Raw genomic sequence first — 18,979 nt, forward strand, 5'->3', positions numbered from 1 at the left:
TGAGAACCGATTTTTATTATCTCCTGTGTCAAGTTCCGTATAGTGGCGAAATAGGGGATGAATCCGGGTTTGCGCACTTTCCGGTAACCGATTTCAGTAAAACTTGGCAATAGATGTAATTCTACGTACTTTTGAGGTCGGTTTTTTTTAGTACTCTGTACTGAGATTATTAAAATAAGTATCTATTACACTGACATTGTAACGAAATCTTTTTCAATAATATTATTTTTAAACATTTTTCAGATCATCTTCATGCGACTCGTACTTCGAACCGTGGCAAGCGGAATTGGCAGACATGAGACTTCGTTTGTCGCCGCAAGAACGAGATCATCACATGTTCAGCGAAGAGGACGACACCGCCTTACACACTATACAATATCAGGTATTTATTTTCGCTATATAATCTATTTCTATCATTGAGTATACAACAAGAAATAGAGACACGAAATAAGGGCCATCCATCCCTGGCATCTCATCAAGCCAATGGACCTTAAATCAATTTTAAATATCAATTCTCGTTTGCGATGAAATCACAAATGAGAAAACTGAAATAGTACAGCGCCAGCAACTGACCTGTCTGTACGTCTCCGTATATTCCAAAAATATTCTGTATTTATTGTAATGATAGTTTCTCTGGGGGAGGCTGTTCCATTCGATGATGTGGGATAAACAGCAAAATATCTAATTACAAAACAAACGGCATCACATTTCATCGGTAATTAAATCTAATACAGCCCATGTTTTTTTTGTATGTATGTTACGCGATAACTCTGAATTTGTAAACCGATTTTGATGATACTTTTTTTTGTTGGAAAGAGGGTACCTCAATTGTAGTCCCATTTAAATTTGAAGAAAGTGTTTCACCTCTAAGGGTGGCAAACTAGGGGATAAATGACTTTTGAGGTCGGCTTTTTTAGTACTCTGTACTGATATTGTTATTTTATTTATTCAAAGACACTTTGGGGCTCAGATTCTAAATCGCAAATTTCTGCAGGACAAAAATGTTATTAATAATTTTTAAATTAAATAACCTTTCATGGCAGGGCGACTCCCTTTGCTCGACGCCACCGGAATCCGGATTGTGCAGCGCTGAACCCAGTCCCAGAAGGAATTTGAGAGTTGATATCGAGGCTGCTTCGGATATGGCAGACAGGTACTGTAACTGGAGATAGCAATGTACACGAGTATATGTTATTTACCTTAGCTCCTAGTGGTAAATATAAAAACAAACGGCAAATAATCAAAATTAAATATGTTCATGGACATATCGTCGATGTTTTGTAGATTTTTTTTTCTGGGGAGCATGTTTTATGTTATAGTGACTGTTTTAAAATGTTCACGTCCTGTTTTAAAATTCAATCTTGTTTTTAAGCTTCAAAATTGTATTTAAAACGGGACGCACAATATATACTGCTGTCCACTAACTAAAACGTGGCAAAGTGACAAATGGTCAAATATCCGTTTTAAATAGCATAAGATGGAACACAAAATTCACTTTTAAAAACAGTTAAAATTAGTTAACGTGTGCGGCTTATCGGGACTTACCTTAACGGTGCATATCTGAAATATCATTAAACAATTTCAATACTCTAAAACTGGGTTATGGTTTTTTATATCTCAAAAATATTTTGTCGCATAGCCGCGTTTTAAGTAGGTCTGTAGTTCTTTGGATCTGTTTTCTTACCTTTTTTATATATGGGAATTATTTTTGCTATTTTCAGTTGTTCTGGAAAACCCCCCTGAATGTAGCACTCATTGTAGAACTTAGAAAGTGGTTCTGCCAGGATGTCCACATTATCTTGAATAACCGTATAGGCATTTCGTCATAGCCAGTTGATTTTTTTCTCTCCATCTTCCTGAAAATTGTTCGTACCTCACACGTAGCAATTTGTGTCCAATTCATGTCTTTGTTAATAAAATGTATGTTACTGGAAAGCAAGGAATTAACCCAAGCTCAGACGAAATAGAAGCACTTCCAAAATTAAACAAATCAGAAAAAATTTCAACAATTTCTTGTTCGTTTACAACAGTCTTATCACCGACTTGTAACATAATTTTTTCTCTATCTTTAGTAACCACGTTGTTTCTGTGCTTATTAACTACCCCCAGAGTGAATACACGCACCATTAATATTTTCACTTAAAAGCGATACTTACGAAGTAGTTATTTTTGATACAAGTTCGGAAAGTTAGTTATTATTCGCGAGCCTCGAGGCTTCTTGGCCCGAGGCGAGGGACAAGACTCGAGACAAGTGAAAATGACAAGTCCTTACGTTTATCAAATGACGTTTTTTAATACATTTGCGAAAAAACTGCATTGAAAGTAAAATAAAACAGTATTTAAAAAAAAACTCATTTTATTTCTCAAACTCAACTCAACTCAACTGTTGCCAGTATTCAGCCACATTAAAATTACTATTTTAGTGGCGCTGCGCGCAGCGGTCTCGCGTAACACTCACCTCCGGTCATTGTTAATACGCAATCAGCCATCTTTATGGAAAATATTTTGGTATTTTTAAATGTAACCCGTTGTTTTATAAAACACCTATGCAATTTAAACAAATAAGATGTTTGAAAGTAAATATAATTTTTAATGACGAATGACTTGCGTCACAAAGCACATAAATATCAATTAAATATACAACCTCTTTAGTTCTATGTTTAAGACTTGAAACAACAGTAAATAAAAAAATGTTAAAGTAAATAGCACTAGTGCGAAAAGTCCAACTTTCGGCTTTTGTGAGCAACTGTATTAAAAATAATTTATCTCTTATGAACTGTCACAGGTATCATCTTAGAAAACAATTGTAATTGGCTCAGAACCGGTAACATTATTAATTTTGACGGTGACTGTACTACCCGATCAGTAGGCAATACCCATACAATGTAATCATTTCTTGCCCGTAGTTCTGCTGGTAGAACCACGGATAAAAAACATTGCCCTTGGTAATACTAGCAGCTCTACATTAAAGTCGTTCGCTTTCCAGGAAGCGCACCGCGCTGGAGGAGCAGATCGCGTCCATCAGCTACATCGACGGGGACTCGCCGCGCGCCAAGCCGCCCGAGAAGAGGCAGTGCGAAGCGCGCGCGCACAGCCCGCCGCACAAGGACATCGCCAAGCGGTGAGGCCAACGGCTAGGGACTGTCCGAGGTGGACCGTGTGAGCGGGCCATTACACTAAGCCTCGGTCACACGACTCGATTACAAGCGGATAGACAGCGGGGTGTTCACGCGATATATATTCGTGCGCTTAAAAGACGGATAGTATTCACACACGCAATCGCCCTGAGAACACGTTGCACTTTTGAAAAATCGTTGTCCACAGAAGGTGCGCTGGTCATTTTGTATTTATAAAATTATGCGTGCCCTCATTCCAAAAGATACTTCAATACTGGACGCCGCTTGTTAAATGACTATTCGATAAAAACCATACGACTTCATACATTAATATTATGCGCCACTGCACACCGAATACGTTAAAGTTCATTCGATTTCCTTGACAAGCCCGTTGCGTATTCGATAAGCGTACATCACAAATAACCAAATAATAATGTTGTTTCAGATTATGTAAAGATCGCGATAGCCCGTTGGCGTCACTCGCCGACTTCCAAACGTCTCTTGGCAGCGTGAAACTCAGGTAAATACAACGCAGGACAATAACAAATAAATGCATCACAAGACAATAACAATACATTTTAATAATATAGAACTGTAGCTAATTTCATTGTAGACCACATTGTTACTACATTTTCTGGTTTAAGTTATAAGCTTGTCTTATTTTTAACTTTGACCACCTTGGTTCGGCGAGGAGGTTCTGGACTTGAATACCGTTATATATTTTTTTTTACTAAAGTGGATGTGAGCTGGGTGTTTCTGACTTGTAAGAAATCATTGACAAAACATGATATTTCAAATTGATGATTTTACACAACAATTCGAACCACTTTTGAATACAAAGAAATAACTATAAACGTGAAAAAAAATTACTTGCAAATTGTTATCATAGCCATATTATACCTCATCATCGACATACCAGACCAGATGTTTGTAGCAGCGGTAGAGCGCCTTGTCCACCTTACCTATAAGACTTGTCACTTATGTCTCACGGTGACGGGCGCAGTGGCAGTGTCCCTCAGATTTTGCGATTTAAAGCTCTGAGTGACACTACTGCTATATACAACATATCACTTAATACCAGGCGTCCTGCAGTTCGTTCCATCCACCGTGATCTTGCGCAACTCTGGTTTATATATGGCCCACCTCAGATACCTACTGGAACTTCAGTTGATTATGTAGGCAAGCTTATAGCTACAATAGTCTAATATGACAATAGTAATTTAATTAGTTAAAATCTTTTTGAAAATTTGTTGTTCTCGTAGCAATGTACTTTAGATTTTGGAGATTGTAGATTGATTTTTCGTTCTTTTAATACTTGAATGATATTTAAATCTGCACGTTGGTACTTGGATTAGTACTATTTACTATTATGTCGAACACAATGAACTATTAAAGACAAATCTAAAAGTGGAACCTGAAATGAGATAAACACCAAAATTCTGCCTTCGACTTATATTACCATAAAAGGGAGCACTACGAAAATCAGAGAGATAACAAATTAATTCAACAATAAACTCAATCTGCAATCTCCAAAAAACTAATAAAATAAATATGACAAATTTCAAGCTCCTACTAACAATTTCCAGGGATAGAAACTCGCCGCGCAAAACAAAAAACAGCTCTCGATACAGTGGTCTACACCACCCGATTGACAGTATAACTGTCAATAATGTCAATACTATCAATAATACAAACTCACGACTTAGTTGGCACGGTAAAGACGGACATTCCACATTGATAAAGATTGACTGGCCTATTGAGAACAGTTCTGTAAGTAACTTGACGACTAGCACATTGAACTCCAGTCCTGTAACACCGGCTACCCCAAATTATGAGACTCTAGAAAGTGATTCGGAAGATAATAAACATACGATTAAAATTGAAAACAGCTGCGAAAATTGTACGCAAGAGAAATGCCTAAAGTGTGAATTAAAAGCTGCTGATTACGAAAATGTACGCTTCGGCGAAGACAGTCCAGTTAAAGATATTAGTTACCAGAATCTGAACAGATTGTCTGCTGTTTCTACGTCATCAAACTCAGAGTCGGATCGTAAGCAAGACCTTATGAAAATTATGACGTCATCACACGAAAGTTCGTCTAGTTACGACACCAGTTTGAAACACAATGATGAAGTTTATGAATGCTATAACTTTACAAGACCCAATTATATAAATTTACAATCATCTAGTACAAGTTCACCGGGATCGCCTTTAAAAAGCCCTTTAAAGTCTACCATTAGTATTACATTTAGGTCTCCCACTAAAAATAAAAATGATCTTACACCAACAAATGATAGGGATTCAATATATGAAGACGTTAATTTGGATAATAATTTGTCTATAGTAGAAGATGCTTCCATTCCTGATATAGACGCGTCATTACCTACACCCGCATGCCAACCTGAAATTGAACAAGATTTAATCATACTTGAAACGCCTACAGACTCAACAGCTGATGATAAAGAAGTATACAACCAAGTTAAGTTCTTCAAGAAAAGCATTGATGAGGTAAACGCTATGATTCTCGAAACCCCTGAAAAGGAACGGCATTATGAAAATATTGAATTCGGTAAAGAATTTGACAGTATCAATGTTGATACTTTGAAGATATGCGACAAACATGAATTGACTAACGATAATGTTGAACATATTGAGAAAGACAACGGCAATATTATAAAAAGTAAGAATTTAAACGTAAGGGAGTTAGCTATACGTTTTGAAAGCCCCACAGAACAAAAAGGACCCTTTGTTTTTGAGAAATTCAAAGCTGAAATTAAATACCCTAGTTTGGAACGTAAATCTGATATGGTCAAGCAAGAAACAAGGCAAACGTCCCCCAAAGGCAACAATAAATTGTCCAAGAACTCTTTAAATGCGAGGTCGCTGGATGAAAATGCTTTCATTAAAGAATTTGGACCAGAAAGAACATACGTAGATAGAAGAAAAAGTTTAGAAGTAAGAGATGGTAAGAAGAAAATAGATTTGAACTTAAACCTTGAAGAGCAAAAACCGAAATTCGAAAGTATAACACCGACTACTGAGAATAAGATTTCGTTAATTCAACGATTTGATGTCAAACCGGATTTAAAGACTTTAATTGGATTTGAAGCAGAGAAGAAGTTAAGTAGGGAACGAATTGAAAAGTACAAAGAGGAAAGAAGAAATTTCTTAAGGGAAAAGTACAGTAGCCAATCTTTTAGAAGCAATCCAGAACAGTTAACGAGAATTAAAATTAAAAAGGATGAGGAGTCTATAGAACGATGCGAGCGGTTACGGGATGACTCTAATACAAAATTCGAAAGACGTAATACAGTGGATTTAGGCCAAAGAATGAAATTTTCACTGGCCAAAAGCCCTAATAACTTCGATACGATACCGTCACCAACTAGTCCGGAAAAAGTTGAGTATTTAGGAAATAGAAGAGATATACCAGATAGCAGAGAGATAAATGAAGAATATTCAAGAGATAGACGAGATACACCGCGAGATAGCAGTGAGTTTGACCAGTATTCGAGAGAAAGACGAGATAGAGAATTGCGAGATAGGACAGATTTGCAATACGACAGAGAGTCGAGAGAGTTATTGAGAGATGAAAGAAGAGATTTAGAAAGATGCGATAGTCGAAGAGAGAGCGCTGGTCGCAGCAGTTTTGAAAGGTAAGTACAAACTATTCTTTCTGTTCTTTAAGCATTTTGGAATATGACATTTAAAGGACGTATTGCTTCGATAACTTTTTAAGCAAGTTTGTGCCTAGAGTAGTGTTAAGACGAGGGGGAGGTTGTTAGCTTTCGGCTCCGATGAGTCACTCTTTGATCTCTATTGTATCTGTTTATATATATCTGTTACGATTATACACGGTACATGTAGTGTACATAAAGTTTAAAATTCGATACTCATATAGTTAAGCGTGTTGCGCCAGTAAATGGTATACGAATATTATCACAAAATATGTTCGCATTCATTCTTAATATATATTATTATATAATTAAAAATAATTAATTGAATTATACACGGTGTAAATTTGAGACGGGGCAGCAAGGCCAGCTACCTTAATCGTTGTAATTACAGGAAAACGGCTCTAGAAGACTATCCATGAATTTTGAAGATATTTTGATTGGCATTCACAGATTTTGAAAAAATGGTACAGTCAGCCAGATAAAAGGCAATTTTTCCAAACCTTTTTTGTATGCCAATCGATCCGATGTGATTATGGTTTGGTTTTACTTAAGTCTTATTTGTAGAGTAGTGGCCAGTTTCGTTTCTAACAAAAACTTTTCATTTAAAATGTGTGGTAAAAGATTTTTTGCGATTTCTGCCATTTCGAGTGCTCTTACCTCAGTTGGTCCCATAGAGACTATTGATCCTTACCAGAGACCGGAACGAATGGCATAAAAAAAAGTTTTGTAAAAATTGCCTTTTGTCTTGCTGACTGTACCATTTTTTCAAAATATGTGAATGCCACTCAAAATATCTTCAAAATTCATGGATAGTCTTCTAGAACCATTTTCCTGTAACTACAACGATTAAGGTAGCTGGCCTTGCTGCCCCATTTCAAATTTACACCCTGTATAATTCAAAATAAATAAAACGAAGAACACATAAAAATAATTAACAAATATATAGAGGGTTGCAGTACATTGTGTTTGTGAGGATAAATAAGAAATTACCAACGAGGATCTATTAGAAGCCCGAAGTCAAAGGCTGAGGGCTTTAATAACTCGACTTTTGTATTTTTTACCGTCCGCGATACATACAATGTTTTTCATCACGAGAAAATAAATACAATATAAGTAAATATAGTTCACAACACAACAATTATGGATCTTGCAAATGACGCAATTTTTTTTTTTTTTCATTCTTCCATACATAATACAACTCGAATTAAAATGTTATAAAAAGCAAACACGCACAGCCGTTATGGACTGTAAAAAAAATGCTAAATTGTATAATTAAAATTTTTTGTGCAGGAAATAATTAAAAACAATTATAAGAAATTCTTTACAGTAAATATTTCAGTAGTATATGGCTGAATTTCAATTAAATTTCTGTTTAGATAACATTCTAAGCGAATATTTAATTTTGAACTTAAGCAACCTCCTTACTTGAATTTGAATCTGACCTATTTAAGGAACAATGTCGTGCTACAAATTAAAACAAAAACTTGCCGACAATGGCCGTAATGGAAAGAACAAAGGCCCCCCGGGTTTTATTTAGGGCGTTATATTCAAGTTAGCCACCATGCAATCATACCATTTACGAGCAAATGTGGTGGAAAATATGTACATGTCAAAAAGTCATGTTTAGTATATATAAAAATGTTTTTCTCCTGTTTCTGAATTACAGTTTTTTTTAAGATTTTTCTCATTGACTTAAGATATAGCAGCGACAATGTCTGAAACAGTACAGAACAACCACTTACCTCGTACGTAGAAATTGAACAGAATTGTGAATGTTACGACGTTCTAGTGATTACTAACTGTGTTATTACTTCATTCTTATTTTGACAGTTGGCCTAATAGTATGGAAATAAATTTTTATTCATATACATTTTAACAAGAGCAGGCGGACTTGATTATCTATATTGAATTATAATGAAAAACTTTAAAACATATCTTTTTTATGTTTAGTGAACATACAGAAATTGACAATTCAAATGAAACACGTTCGGCTATTTATGTGCGACCATAATCGATAGAATATTTATCGATTCCAATCACTAGCTGCTTGCAAATGTGCAACATTCGCACAATGAACTGTTATTTTACCCCATCTTCAAAAAAGACAGACTATAGGTAGTATTTTGAGTTATCTGTTTGGATTTTATTGTCTTTTCTTGATTAATTGTTTTCCTAATCAAGCAGATATGTTCAATAATGATCAAAGCCTCTAAATATATGAAGAGTTAGAAAATTATCAGACAATAAAGTGGTGGAAAATATGTGAGTGTTAGGAAAGTGGTGGGAAATAGGTGACCATCGCCACTAATGTTCTAGTACAGCTTGTTTAAAACAAGTCTGAAAATTATTTAAAAGAACAAAAACCCGACTGCAACAAATATTGCCCATCACTATCTTGATTTTTTGATTAGCCTATGACACCTTATATGTCAAAATCCATCAAGCCGTTTAAACTGTACAACGTGACAAAGAAACCGACATACACTCGAAAAACATAACCCTCCCGCAGTCGGGTAAAAAGGAATTGGTTTATTTGTGTTTGTATTCCAAAACGCTTTGTGACTTTTTATTTTTGTTTCTTTTTTTCGTACTATTTAACTGTAGATGTTGTGTGTATCACCAGTTTTCACGTAATAGTGTCTCTTGACTAATTGTCGTAAGTGGCATTTGGCAGTTTTCCACGACAACGTGTTTTCCGTTTAGCTCTTAGCGCATTGAATTGTAGCTCTTGTCAAAACTCATCAATTTATTCATTTATTAAATTATTATAATTATTAATTACATATATTCATATATTAAAATCTGGACATATGATACGACGACTATACTTCGCTGTTTAGACAGAACGAAATTTTTGGATCTAATTCTTCTTCCTCTTGTAGAGTCAATGACAAATGCCAATAAAATACCAAACCAGTGTTATATTTCTTTGGCCTAGTAAACAGCCACCTCTATACCCCTATCTGTTGCCTTTAGCTGCCCTTCCAGAAATCCTTATGCCACATCCTTACTGTGACAACTGCGCTCCGATTGGCCAGCCCGAATTTGAAACAATTGACGGGTGTCGTCAATGCGTGAAGTCGTAATCAACTTCATGCAGCTGAGACATCGACTGTACTAAGTTGGCAACGACTTCACATATTAACTGCATGCAGTCGATCTCGGCTGCATAAAGTCCGTTTCGACTCCATGCAGTTAATGCGTTGAACCTGTTAAATCCGCTGGATGCAAGCGGCGCAGGACAGGTCGTTGTGGAATTCTTTGGGGAGGCCTATGTTCAGCAGTGGATGTATTTTAGCTGAAATGATGATATCAATCTGTTAGTGGCCTGTTAGGACCAAGGTCCAAAATGTAATAAAGTTTCATGCAGTTTTGACTGTACACACGTGAATTATAGTCGAATTTGAAACACTAACGCCCACATACCTTCTAATACTGAACACGGATCTCTACAATTTTTTAAATTTATTTATCTTATTGACAGGAAAGAAAAAATGTCCCCCTCATACAACATTCGGGACATGGCGGCCATGTTTGAACAAAAATCACAAAATTCCAATGGATAATAATAATTTATTAGCTTATTTATTATTATTATTAAATGTAATTATTCTTGTATTTACTCAAAAATTACTTGATCACTGAAAACTGGTATTTTTTCGTACGTATAAATTGGATTTATTTGTTATATAAATTGGACTTATTTGTCGTACGATAGCACCAAATTATACTTTTTGTCGTAAATCCTTTCTTGCTTGAAAAGGGGCTTTCTAAAATTTTATATGCACTTGGAATGTGTGGCCTATGTCTATGAATTACAGTAACTAACAGTCTATTTGACTTGCCTTTATACGAACACACGTAATGTGGTGGCACCATTGTTTACGCCACCAAATTTGAAAATTTTGCAAAATCTTCCAAATAAGTAAAAAGTTGTCATATACTAAACATAATTTTATCTTTACATCAAAATCGGCTCGGCTGTTTCGAAATCCAGTTTGAAGTCGTCAAGTAATTTGCATTGTTATTCATATTTTGTAATTTATGAAGCAAAAAATTTTACTCATTTAATATGAAATGTAAGTTGTGTTTATAAAAAGAAATATTATATACAGTTACATATAAAGTGGCCTGTGATCAGCAGTGGACGTCTTATGATTGATATTGATATAATAACTTGGAAACGCAACTGTTTCGCGTATGTTTGTTTCTTTTAATACGTCATAGCTCATTCTAACTATACGCGATTTAAAAAAATGCTTTCTCGACCACTTTTTATATGTAAAAACTTATGAATCCAATTCTTCCACGCAACTACATACCGATATATTTTAATGTTGACACAAACCTGCTTAAATAAGATCCACCAGGAACCTAAACATGCATTTCAAGTTAAAATATCACCTTTTACTATACCGAGACATTGTGATGTTCCTTCGTGATCTTTCAGACTTGGTTTCAAGTTTTCAGGGGATGCATGAACTGTACAGATGTGATGTTATCGTTGTCTATAGACTTTTGTGCCACTAAATAGGATCCTTAACATCAGAATACTTTGCAAGGTTATTACTTGATGAGCTCCGAGAGACGGGACAGACAAGTTGTAGGTCTGGTGGTAAGCAACACGCAAAATTGGTTCTAGTCTAGAAGCTCTGGGTAATGCCACAGAATACATAATACTACGTAACAGAATAGCCTACTAAATCTGACTAACGACAGCAGGCGCTCACTACGAAAAAAAAGAAACTTAAGCACGCTTTCTATAACGTTTCCCGCCGTGTGCAGTCTTGCGAGCCGAATGCTCGTAAGTGAAAGACTTGTATGATCGCTTGTACTGACGTCGGTACACTCAGCGGTAGGCACTTATAGCATAACCTTGAGCGAGTGACTGAGCTCTGGTACCACCACCAGAGTAAATTTCTTTACATTAATATCATAATAATATAATGCTATTCAGTACCAGCGTGCGTGCGTGCGTTCTACCGCCAAGCAGTAAAGCGTTCCGGTGTGGAAGGGTAAGGGTGCTGGTGAAATTACAAGTATAACTTGTCAACGTTATGTCTCAGGGTGGCCGGCGGTTTGCGGCGCTGCAACTGGCGTACAACTTGTTAGTCTCTTCACTTGATTCATTGAACGTGCCTACAGCTCCGGTACCTATCTGGAAAATAGGGAGTGTACTGTACGTGCACCCGGGACGGCTCACTCGAGGCACTAGCCTCTCGAAGAACCGGATGAAGTCAAGTGACAACCCTGTACACTGGTTGATGTGGGGTCAGAAACTGAACTTGTAAGGTTCCTGTGCGCGCACAGGTTATAGTGCCCTTCTCGTATCTCGTAAGGGTAGATAGAGAGGGTCACTATAATCAAAAGTAATGTAGAAAGATATGGGGCTACGTGGGCTGTCTCTTCACTTGATATTATGGAAAAATAATTTTTATGTAACTGTATAAATATTTTTTTTTAATCTTAATTATAAAAAAAATTGTTATGTTATCAATCTTATTTATTTTTGTAACATTAACATCACAAAGCGCTAGTATTATTATTATTTTATTTAATAAATTGTAATAATTTTAAGACTTTATTAATAATTGTTTTTCTCTCACATTATATTTGGTTAAGTTATTAATTATGAATACTCGTTATGAATCATATTCGAATCTCTTTTTATATGATGGTGTTGTTTTTTTTTAAATGTGACTATTAATATTCATTCCTAAGTTATTTGTTAGCACTCTTTGAATGGACATTTTTAGTACATGAAAACAAACCCACTTTTACTGTGACAACTTTTAATTTGAAATCACGAAAGAAACTCGTTAGTTAATATATATCATTATTTTATCTCTAGATGTACAAGCGATATTAGTGTTTTCCGAGTTTTCTAGATTTGTATAGTCACATACAGTGTGCAAATGGACTAAGGGGCTGCTATATTGTTCGAATATTTCCAATACAATCCGTTAACGCATTGCGAATTTCTTGCCCTCGGACATATTCCCTGAATGCTATAACTTGGGTCTTTTCAAGGCGAGAATGAATAGCCATTATTTTGGTTGCATACTCCATCGTCGACCTCATCGTCTTCAGTTTCCGTCCTCGACTTTGACCTCCATCTCATTTGATAAGTATTATATATACTTATTGTATTAATAAGTGTTATATTATTTAAAAAAACAATCTTATCTCGTATCAGCTCCCCCCACGTTGTCGCCACTGAGCTGTTGTCCTCACACTCTGAACAAACCGCGGCCCACAACACACGTGCAATCTCTCGGTTAAGAAATTGTATAAAACACCATACTTTCACGAGTCTCCGCCTCATCTTTCCGCAATTACTTTCATTTGTATTCCAATTTGAAATATATTACGTGTACGTAGTGGTATAACTGTACACAACAGTCTGCTTCTGCCTTTGCTAAATGAAGATAATCGATATCGAAAATCACGAATAAAGAACAACTGTTTGTACATTTGGATCGCGTGCTTATGATAATGTACTATGAAAAATTTATTTGTGTCGCAACTTGAAATTGGCTTTCATAAGTAATAGTTATTTGGTTTTGTGTGCTGAAGTTGTTTTTCAAAGAATGTTGTCTAATAAATTAGGATCTTATGTAATGAATTAACGTGTAAAAAGTATGTATAAATCGACCAAAATGTAATACAATATTGAATCACATTTACGACAATGTGCCTCTTTACACACTGTAAAATTCGCATTTTTGTACAAAAACCCTTGCGACTATTTACATTGGAATGCCTATTTTGATGACGTCTCAAGCTGTTACTAAACTAGATCACCACCGATCAGACTCATTTTACGTGGAATACTATTCTGATGACATCACCAGTAACAACTTCATTTTTAGTATAATGCTAGTCTGACACACCGTCATGAGTTCCGTCTTGAGTAGAATGCAATGCTGATGACGTCATCAGATTCGGTGCGAAATGGGTGCGAAGTACACGGTGCCCTTTCAAATTCAAAATTTTTAGCTATTAGAAAATTGTGATCCTTTTTGGATGTCGAAACACAAGGACGCTGACGTCGGACTTTTATCTCAAGTATTGATTGTTTTTTTTATTGTACGATTGTATTTTAGACACACTAATTTTATTAATACAGGGTGTCTGAAAATTCTCTTAATTATGACATGACGTTTTTTTATTATCATAATTTTGTTTTTAATTTTTAAACTTGATCTGGTGTGAAATGACAAAGAAAGATCTTTATTATTTTATATTTCTTTTTTTTTATTGTTTCATCTTTTAACCTTGTATATAAGTGCTAGTTAGGTATTTTGTAAATGGTACTACAAGTCTAGTATGTATTGTGTTGCCATAAAAAATATTGATTAAACAATAATGAAATGCATTTATTATTATATTTTTGTAAGATTACAAAATGATGACGAGCTTGCAACGCTGATAATCGAAATATGCAATTTTTAGTAGCAATGTGCCTATACCGCCTCCCTAGAGACCTATGCCCTGTTGTGACACGTATATTGAATTTATATATAGATTGTAGTAGTTTGAGTCTACTCTATTTAGGTCCAATGTTCTATTTACTTCAGTTGATATTAAAAAAATAATTGGTATATGTTAAGTACCCATTGAATACAGCGGTTTTTCTTGTAAAATTTCGAGGTAAGTTTGTGTTTGAAGTCCCAAACCCGCATTGGGCCAGCGTGGCGGACTATGGCCTAAACCCTCGTCTGAAAGGAGACCCGTGCCCAGCAGTGGGACATATAAAGGGGTTGATGATGATGGTGACTGTGTTTTTTTAATCTATCTTAAAAAAATTTAGGAATCGTGTTGTCAGACCGTATAGTAATCAGATTATATCCTCAATTTACTATATATTTTTTCTAGAGTGATTAATTCAACACATCCACTGTTATGCGAAATCAACCAAAGCCTAGTCTTTCCTTAGAGGAGATCTGTGCCCAGTAGTGGAGGGTATGGTTGTCTAGACTAATGCATATTTCGATTATCAAAGCAATTCGTTCTAGAACCGTAGAGGCTCGTAGTGCTGTAGTGTTTTGCAGTTATAATAAATAAAAAATACACAATAATATTAAATTCTCTTTGCTTTTTATCAAATTTGCTGTAAGGGTGATTTCACACTGCGGTAGATGATTAATTAATCATTTAAAATGGCAAAACACGTACGCACGAAAACTCCCTCGTGCTACGTGAAAACATACAGAGAATATAGACCTCTTTCTACCTATCTGAAATATCTCGTCCATGACATTACCATGCCGGGCTGCCACGCAGAGGTCCCAGGTTGGATCCCCGGGCCGGGAGAAATATATTTTTACAGCCTACATTTATTTCTCTCGTGAGTTTGGGTGTACTGGGGTGCTTTTGGCAAATTGTCTGAAGTGCTCAAGTCTTTTGTAGTAGTAATGCCTTCGAAATGTATCTCGTGTGACTACAGAACAGTTGAACTTTGATTAATTTATCAACTACCCCAAGTGTGTGAGCACTCATAACAGAAATTTGTCTTAAACTGAATAATATAATTTAAAAATAAATCACAAAATTTATGCTGACAATAAATATTATAAATTCACTTTTTAAAATCTTCTACATGGCAAAAGAAATCCGCTTTAAATTATATAGAAAGTAAATATCACCAAATAATTAAAATATAATGCATTTTTAGCAGTGTATTGTGTGTGAAAGTGATTAAAGAGAAAGTTAAAACCGAACAGAACATCAGAAGATGGAAACAGCCTTAGAACAATTGTAATGGCTATTGAAAGGGAGGTTCGTTTGACTGAGTGCACTGGTGACGACAGGCTGGAACAAGTGAAAGATGGTAAGTGCCAAGGGGGCCATTCTCTCGAAGCAAGAAATCTGTAGTTACGGCCAGTTTTGATGTTAACGGTGATCTACAGATTTGAGTCCAGAGAAGTGCTGCCACCTCACCTATTTCTGCTGAAAACCTGTAATGTGAGCATTACTGCGTTCCGGTTTTGAAGGGTAAGGGTGCTGATGAAATTACAAGGACATGGGACTCGTTAACTCATGTCTCAGAGTGAAAGGCGCAGTTCCCCCTTGAATCTTTGCGATTTAAAGCTGTGAGCGGAAGTGCAACTGTTATGAACAGGCGTGTCGCTTACCACCAGACGTGTGATTTGTTCGTTCCGTCGCTTGGCATACTTCGCTTTTTATTTTTAAGGCTCCATCATTACATGAGACAATGATGTCACGGTCGAAAGAAAAAATAACAAAACAAAAAAAAACCCACACCGATTTTGATGGGTTAGTCCAAGGAAATAATAGACTACATAAACATGTAACACGAATTTATATGTATATTTAGGTCATCGAGTATATAACCAGAAATAGAGACGAAATGTCGTCAATTGTTTTACTTCAAATCTACCACTTTAACTTCAGCTTTGCTATAATGGTCGAAAATTGAATAATTACATAGGTATTTAATTTAACGATGAAATTTGATTCCGTTTGTTTTGTAATTAGATGTTTTGCTGTTTTTCCCGCACCACCGAATGGACCAGCCCCCCATTGTTAGAGATATTATGTTTATTACAATAAATACAGAATATTTTGGAATATACCTACGGAGACGTACACACGGTTCAGTTGTTGACGCTGTACTATTTCAGCTTTCTAATTTGTGATTTCAGCGCAAACGAGAGTTGATATTTAAAAGTGATATGGCCATTATTTCATCTCTATTTCTGGTTATGTACTCGATGATTTAGGATGAATTTCCATTGAGTAAAAATTTGGGGGAAAACACTAAAGGTGACTTGGCATCATTAAAAAAAAGTTTCGGTCGGGGCTAGAACTAAAAATGTATGACAACGCGGTTTGACAGTTTCGAACGGGCCCGTCGGGCTTCGAGAGTAGTCTCATACGTAGATCAGCCACAGTATGAAATCGGCCGTAACTACGGATTTCGTGCTTTGAGAGTAGAGCCCCTGATTGGGCCTGATTAGGAGATTTACACGCCTTTGGGTTTCACCACACTTATTTAAGGTTCAAATTGAAGCGAATGCGATGCGAATTATCTAGTTTGAGCATTATGTACAGGTGAGTATCCATTATGCGCGAAAAGTAAAAGATTCATAATTTTTATTCTGGTTTGCCTTTGAATGACTGCCACACGTGTTTTAAAATATTGAGGATGAGAGTTAACAAATACGCAAATATCCCTAATGTACATGCATGGCAAAGGCAATAATGTTTAGCTTTTTGTTGGCATAAACCAACGGCGTAACGTAGCCCCATAAAAAACAACCCAACGGCGTTAGATTGCATGAGCGAGGTGGCCGTTCGACCGAATTTGAAGAGATCAATATATGATTGTTTGACCAGTTGCGTGATTGTTGCAAACGTGGTTATATGAACGTGATTATTATTTTATTTATTTAAATAATAATAAATAAATAAATAATAAAATACTTTATTTCAGACTTCAGGCGGTGGTCATTACAATACTGACAGTAAAACAAAATTAAAGTCTAAAGGAACTAAGTGTTTGTGTACAATAAATAAATCCAGATGAAAAAAAAAATCAGAAACATTAACATTAAAATATTGAAACGTGCAACGACGTCCACCGGGCCAACATTGGTGCAAACAAATACAAAAGTTTTATGTCCTTATTGGAAAACCCAATATATTCCTCGATTATGTAAATTGAGCCTAATTCTTAACCGACTTGAGCAGGTCATAGGTCAGCTTTATTTTGCTTCCGTTCGAACCGCCTGACGCGACGGACTTAGACGCGAAACCCCTTGCGTTTCGCGTCCTAATCAAAATCTTTTTCTGTCCGTTTTAATGTCCATGGTAACCCTTTAAAACTTCCGTAAATTCCTTCCCGAACAGAAAGCACTACCACAGTATTGGTGTATTTTCTCCACCTGGGCTCTACATCGGGTATTACTTTTTAGAAACAGTGTAACATTGTGAAAAGGGTTTTTTTTGCACCTGATGGTAAGCTACACGCTTGTCCGTAACAGTTGCAGTGCCACTCAGAGCTTTAAATCGCAAAGATCTGAGGGGCACTGCCAATGCGCCCATCACCCTGAGACATAAGTTGATAAACCCATGTGCCTGTAATTTCACCAGCTCCCTTGCCCTTCAAAACCGAAACGCAGTAATGTTCACATTGCTGCTTGGCGGCAGACATAGGTGTGCTGGTGAAAGTACAGGCACTTGGGACTTGTCAACTTATTTCTCAGGGTGACGGGCGTGTTATGAACAGACATGTCACTTACCACCAGGCGAACGACTTGTTCGTTTCTATAGACGTTGAATAACAACATAGAACGCACGTGGGATGAAACTGAGAATGGACGACCTCGGCGTGCATGTCTCAACCAGATTAAGGGTGTGCACATAACAAGGACCAAGTGAAATGTAACGAGAACAAACGGGCGTGTGTGATTAGATGAGCGAAAGAACTATCAGGAATAAAGCAGGTGCATGTTCGTATTTTCTGCGTATCCCAATGAGAGACAGGCGTATGTGTGTGTGTGTATAATAATGAACTTCCAATTTTGTAATTTTTCATAAATTTTCATACAAAGTAGATTAAAAAAGCGAATATAAGGTAACTCAATGCGGCCGTCAGAAACTCTGCCATCGACATTATCCTAGCCCCTGGTCAGAGTGAGAACGCGTGCTCAACAGTGTAACATATTTGCTTTATTAATCTATTTAGTGCTAAATTTAAAATAATAGACTGCAATTTGCCAAATAATGTCTGTCACTTTTCCATTGAGCTAGTAACGTAGCTGCCACAAGGTTGTCAATATTTGTAACTCGCTCGAATCCAGGATAGAGCCCATTTGTCGTATCGAAATTACGTTTAAGTATCTAATTATCACTAGATTTGATGGCAAAGGAAAAGGCCGTGAGAGCAGATATGCGAGATCACTCACATAAAGAGACCTGTGCTCAGTTGTGTGTGATTCACGACTTTTCCTACGCCATAAATGCTAGAAAGCGAACTAGGAACGTTACGCTGTCAAAGCACATACTTTTGTTACCGAGTTATATTGACAACTGTAAAAACTATACAACTAATAAGAAATAAGAACCAATCTATTAAAAAACAAATTTGTAATAAAATTATCTTAATGTATGCATTTTTTCCAAAATATTGTAATTTAATAATTAAGTAATTTAATAAAA

The 18,979-nt window shown here is 36.1% G+C and overlaps 1 protein-coding gene across 1 annotated transcript in view; it reads left to right on the top strand.

The window, feature by feature from the left end:
* Positions 1-10,529, top strand: part of LOC113232223 (GTPase-activating protein CdGAPr) — a 44,550-nt gene extending 34,021 nt beyond the window's left edge. Inside the window, exons 19-25 of the mRNA XM_026466878.1 lie at positions 244-382; positions 1,044-1,153; positions 2,987-3,121; positions 3,562-3,636; positions 4,703-6,520; positions 6,557-6,622; positions 10,278-10,529. Of these exons, the coding sequence (XP_026322663.1) occupies positions 244-382; positions 1,044-1,153; positions 2,987-3,121; positions 3,562-3,636; positions 4,703-6,520; positions 6,557-6,622; positions 10,278-10,359 (2,425 nt within the window). The 3' untranslated portion in view covers positions 10,360-10,529. The remainder of the gene's footprint in view (positions 1-243; positions 383-1,043; positions 1,154-2,986; positions 3,122-3,561; positions 3,637-4,702; positions 6,521-6,556; positions 6,623-10,277) is intronic.
* The last annotated feature ends 8,450 nt before the right edge of the window (positions 10,530-18,979 follow it).

This window comes from Hyposmocoma kahamanoa, unplaced genomic scaffold, assembly GCF_003589595.1.
Source record: "Hyposmocoma kahamanoa isolate Upper Pololo Valley unplaced genomic scaffold, ASM358959v1 67, whole genome shotgun sequence".
NCBI classification, from domain to species: domain Eukaryota; kingdom Metazoa; phylum Arthropoda; class Insecta; order Lepidoptera; family Cosmopterigidae; genus Hyposmocoma; species Hyposmocoma kahamanoa.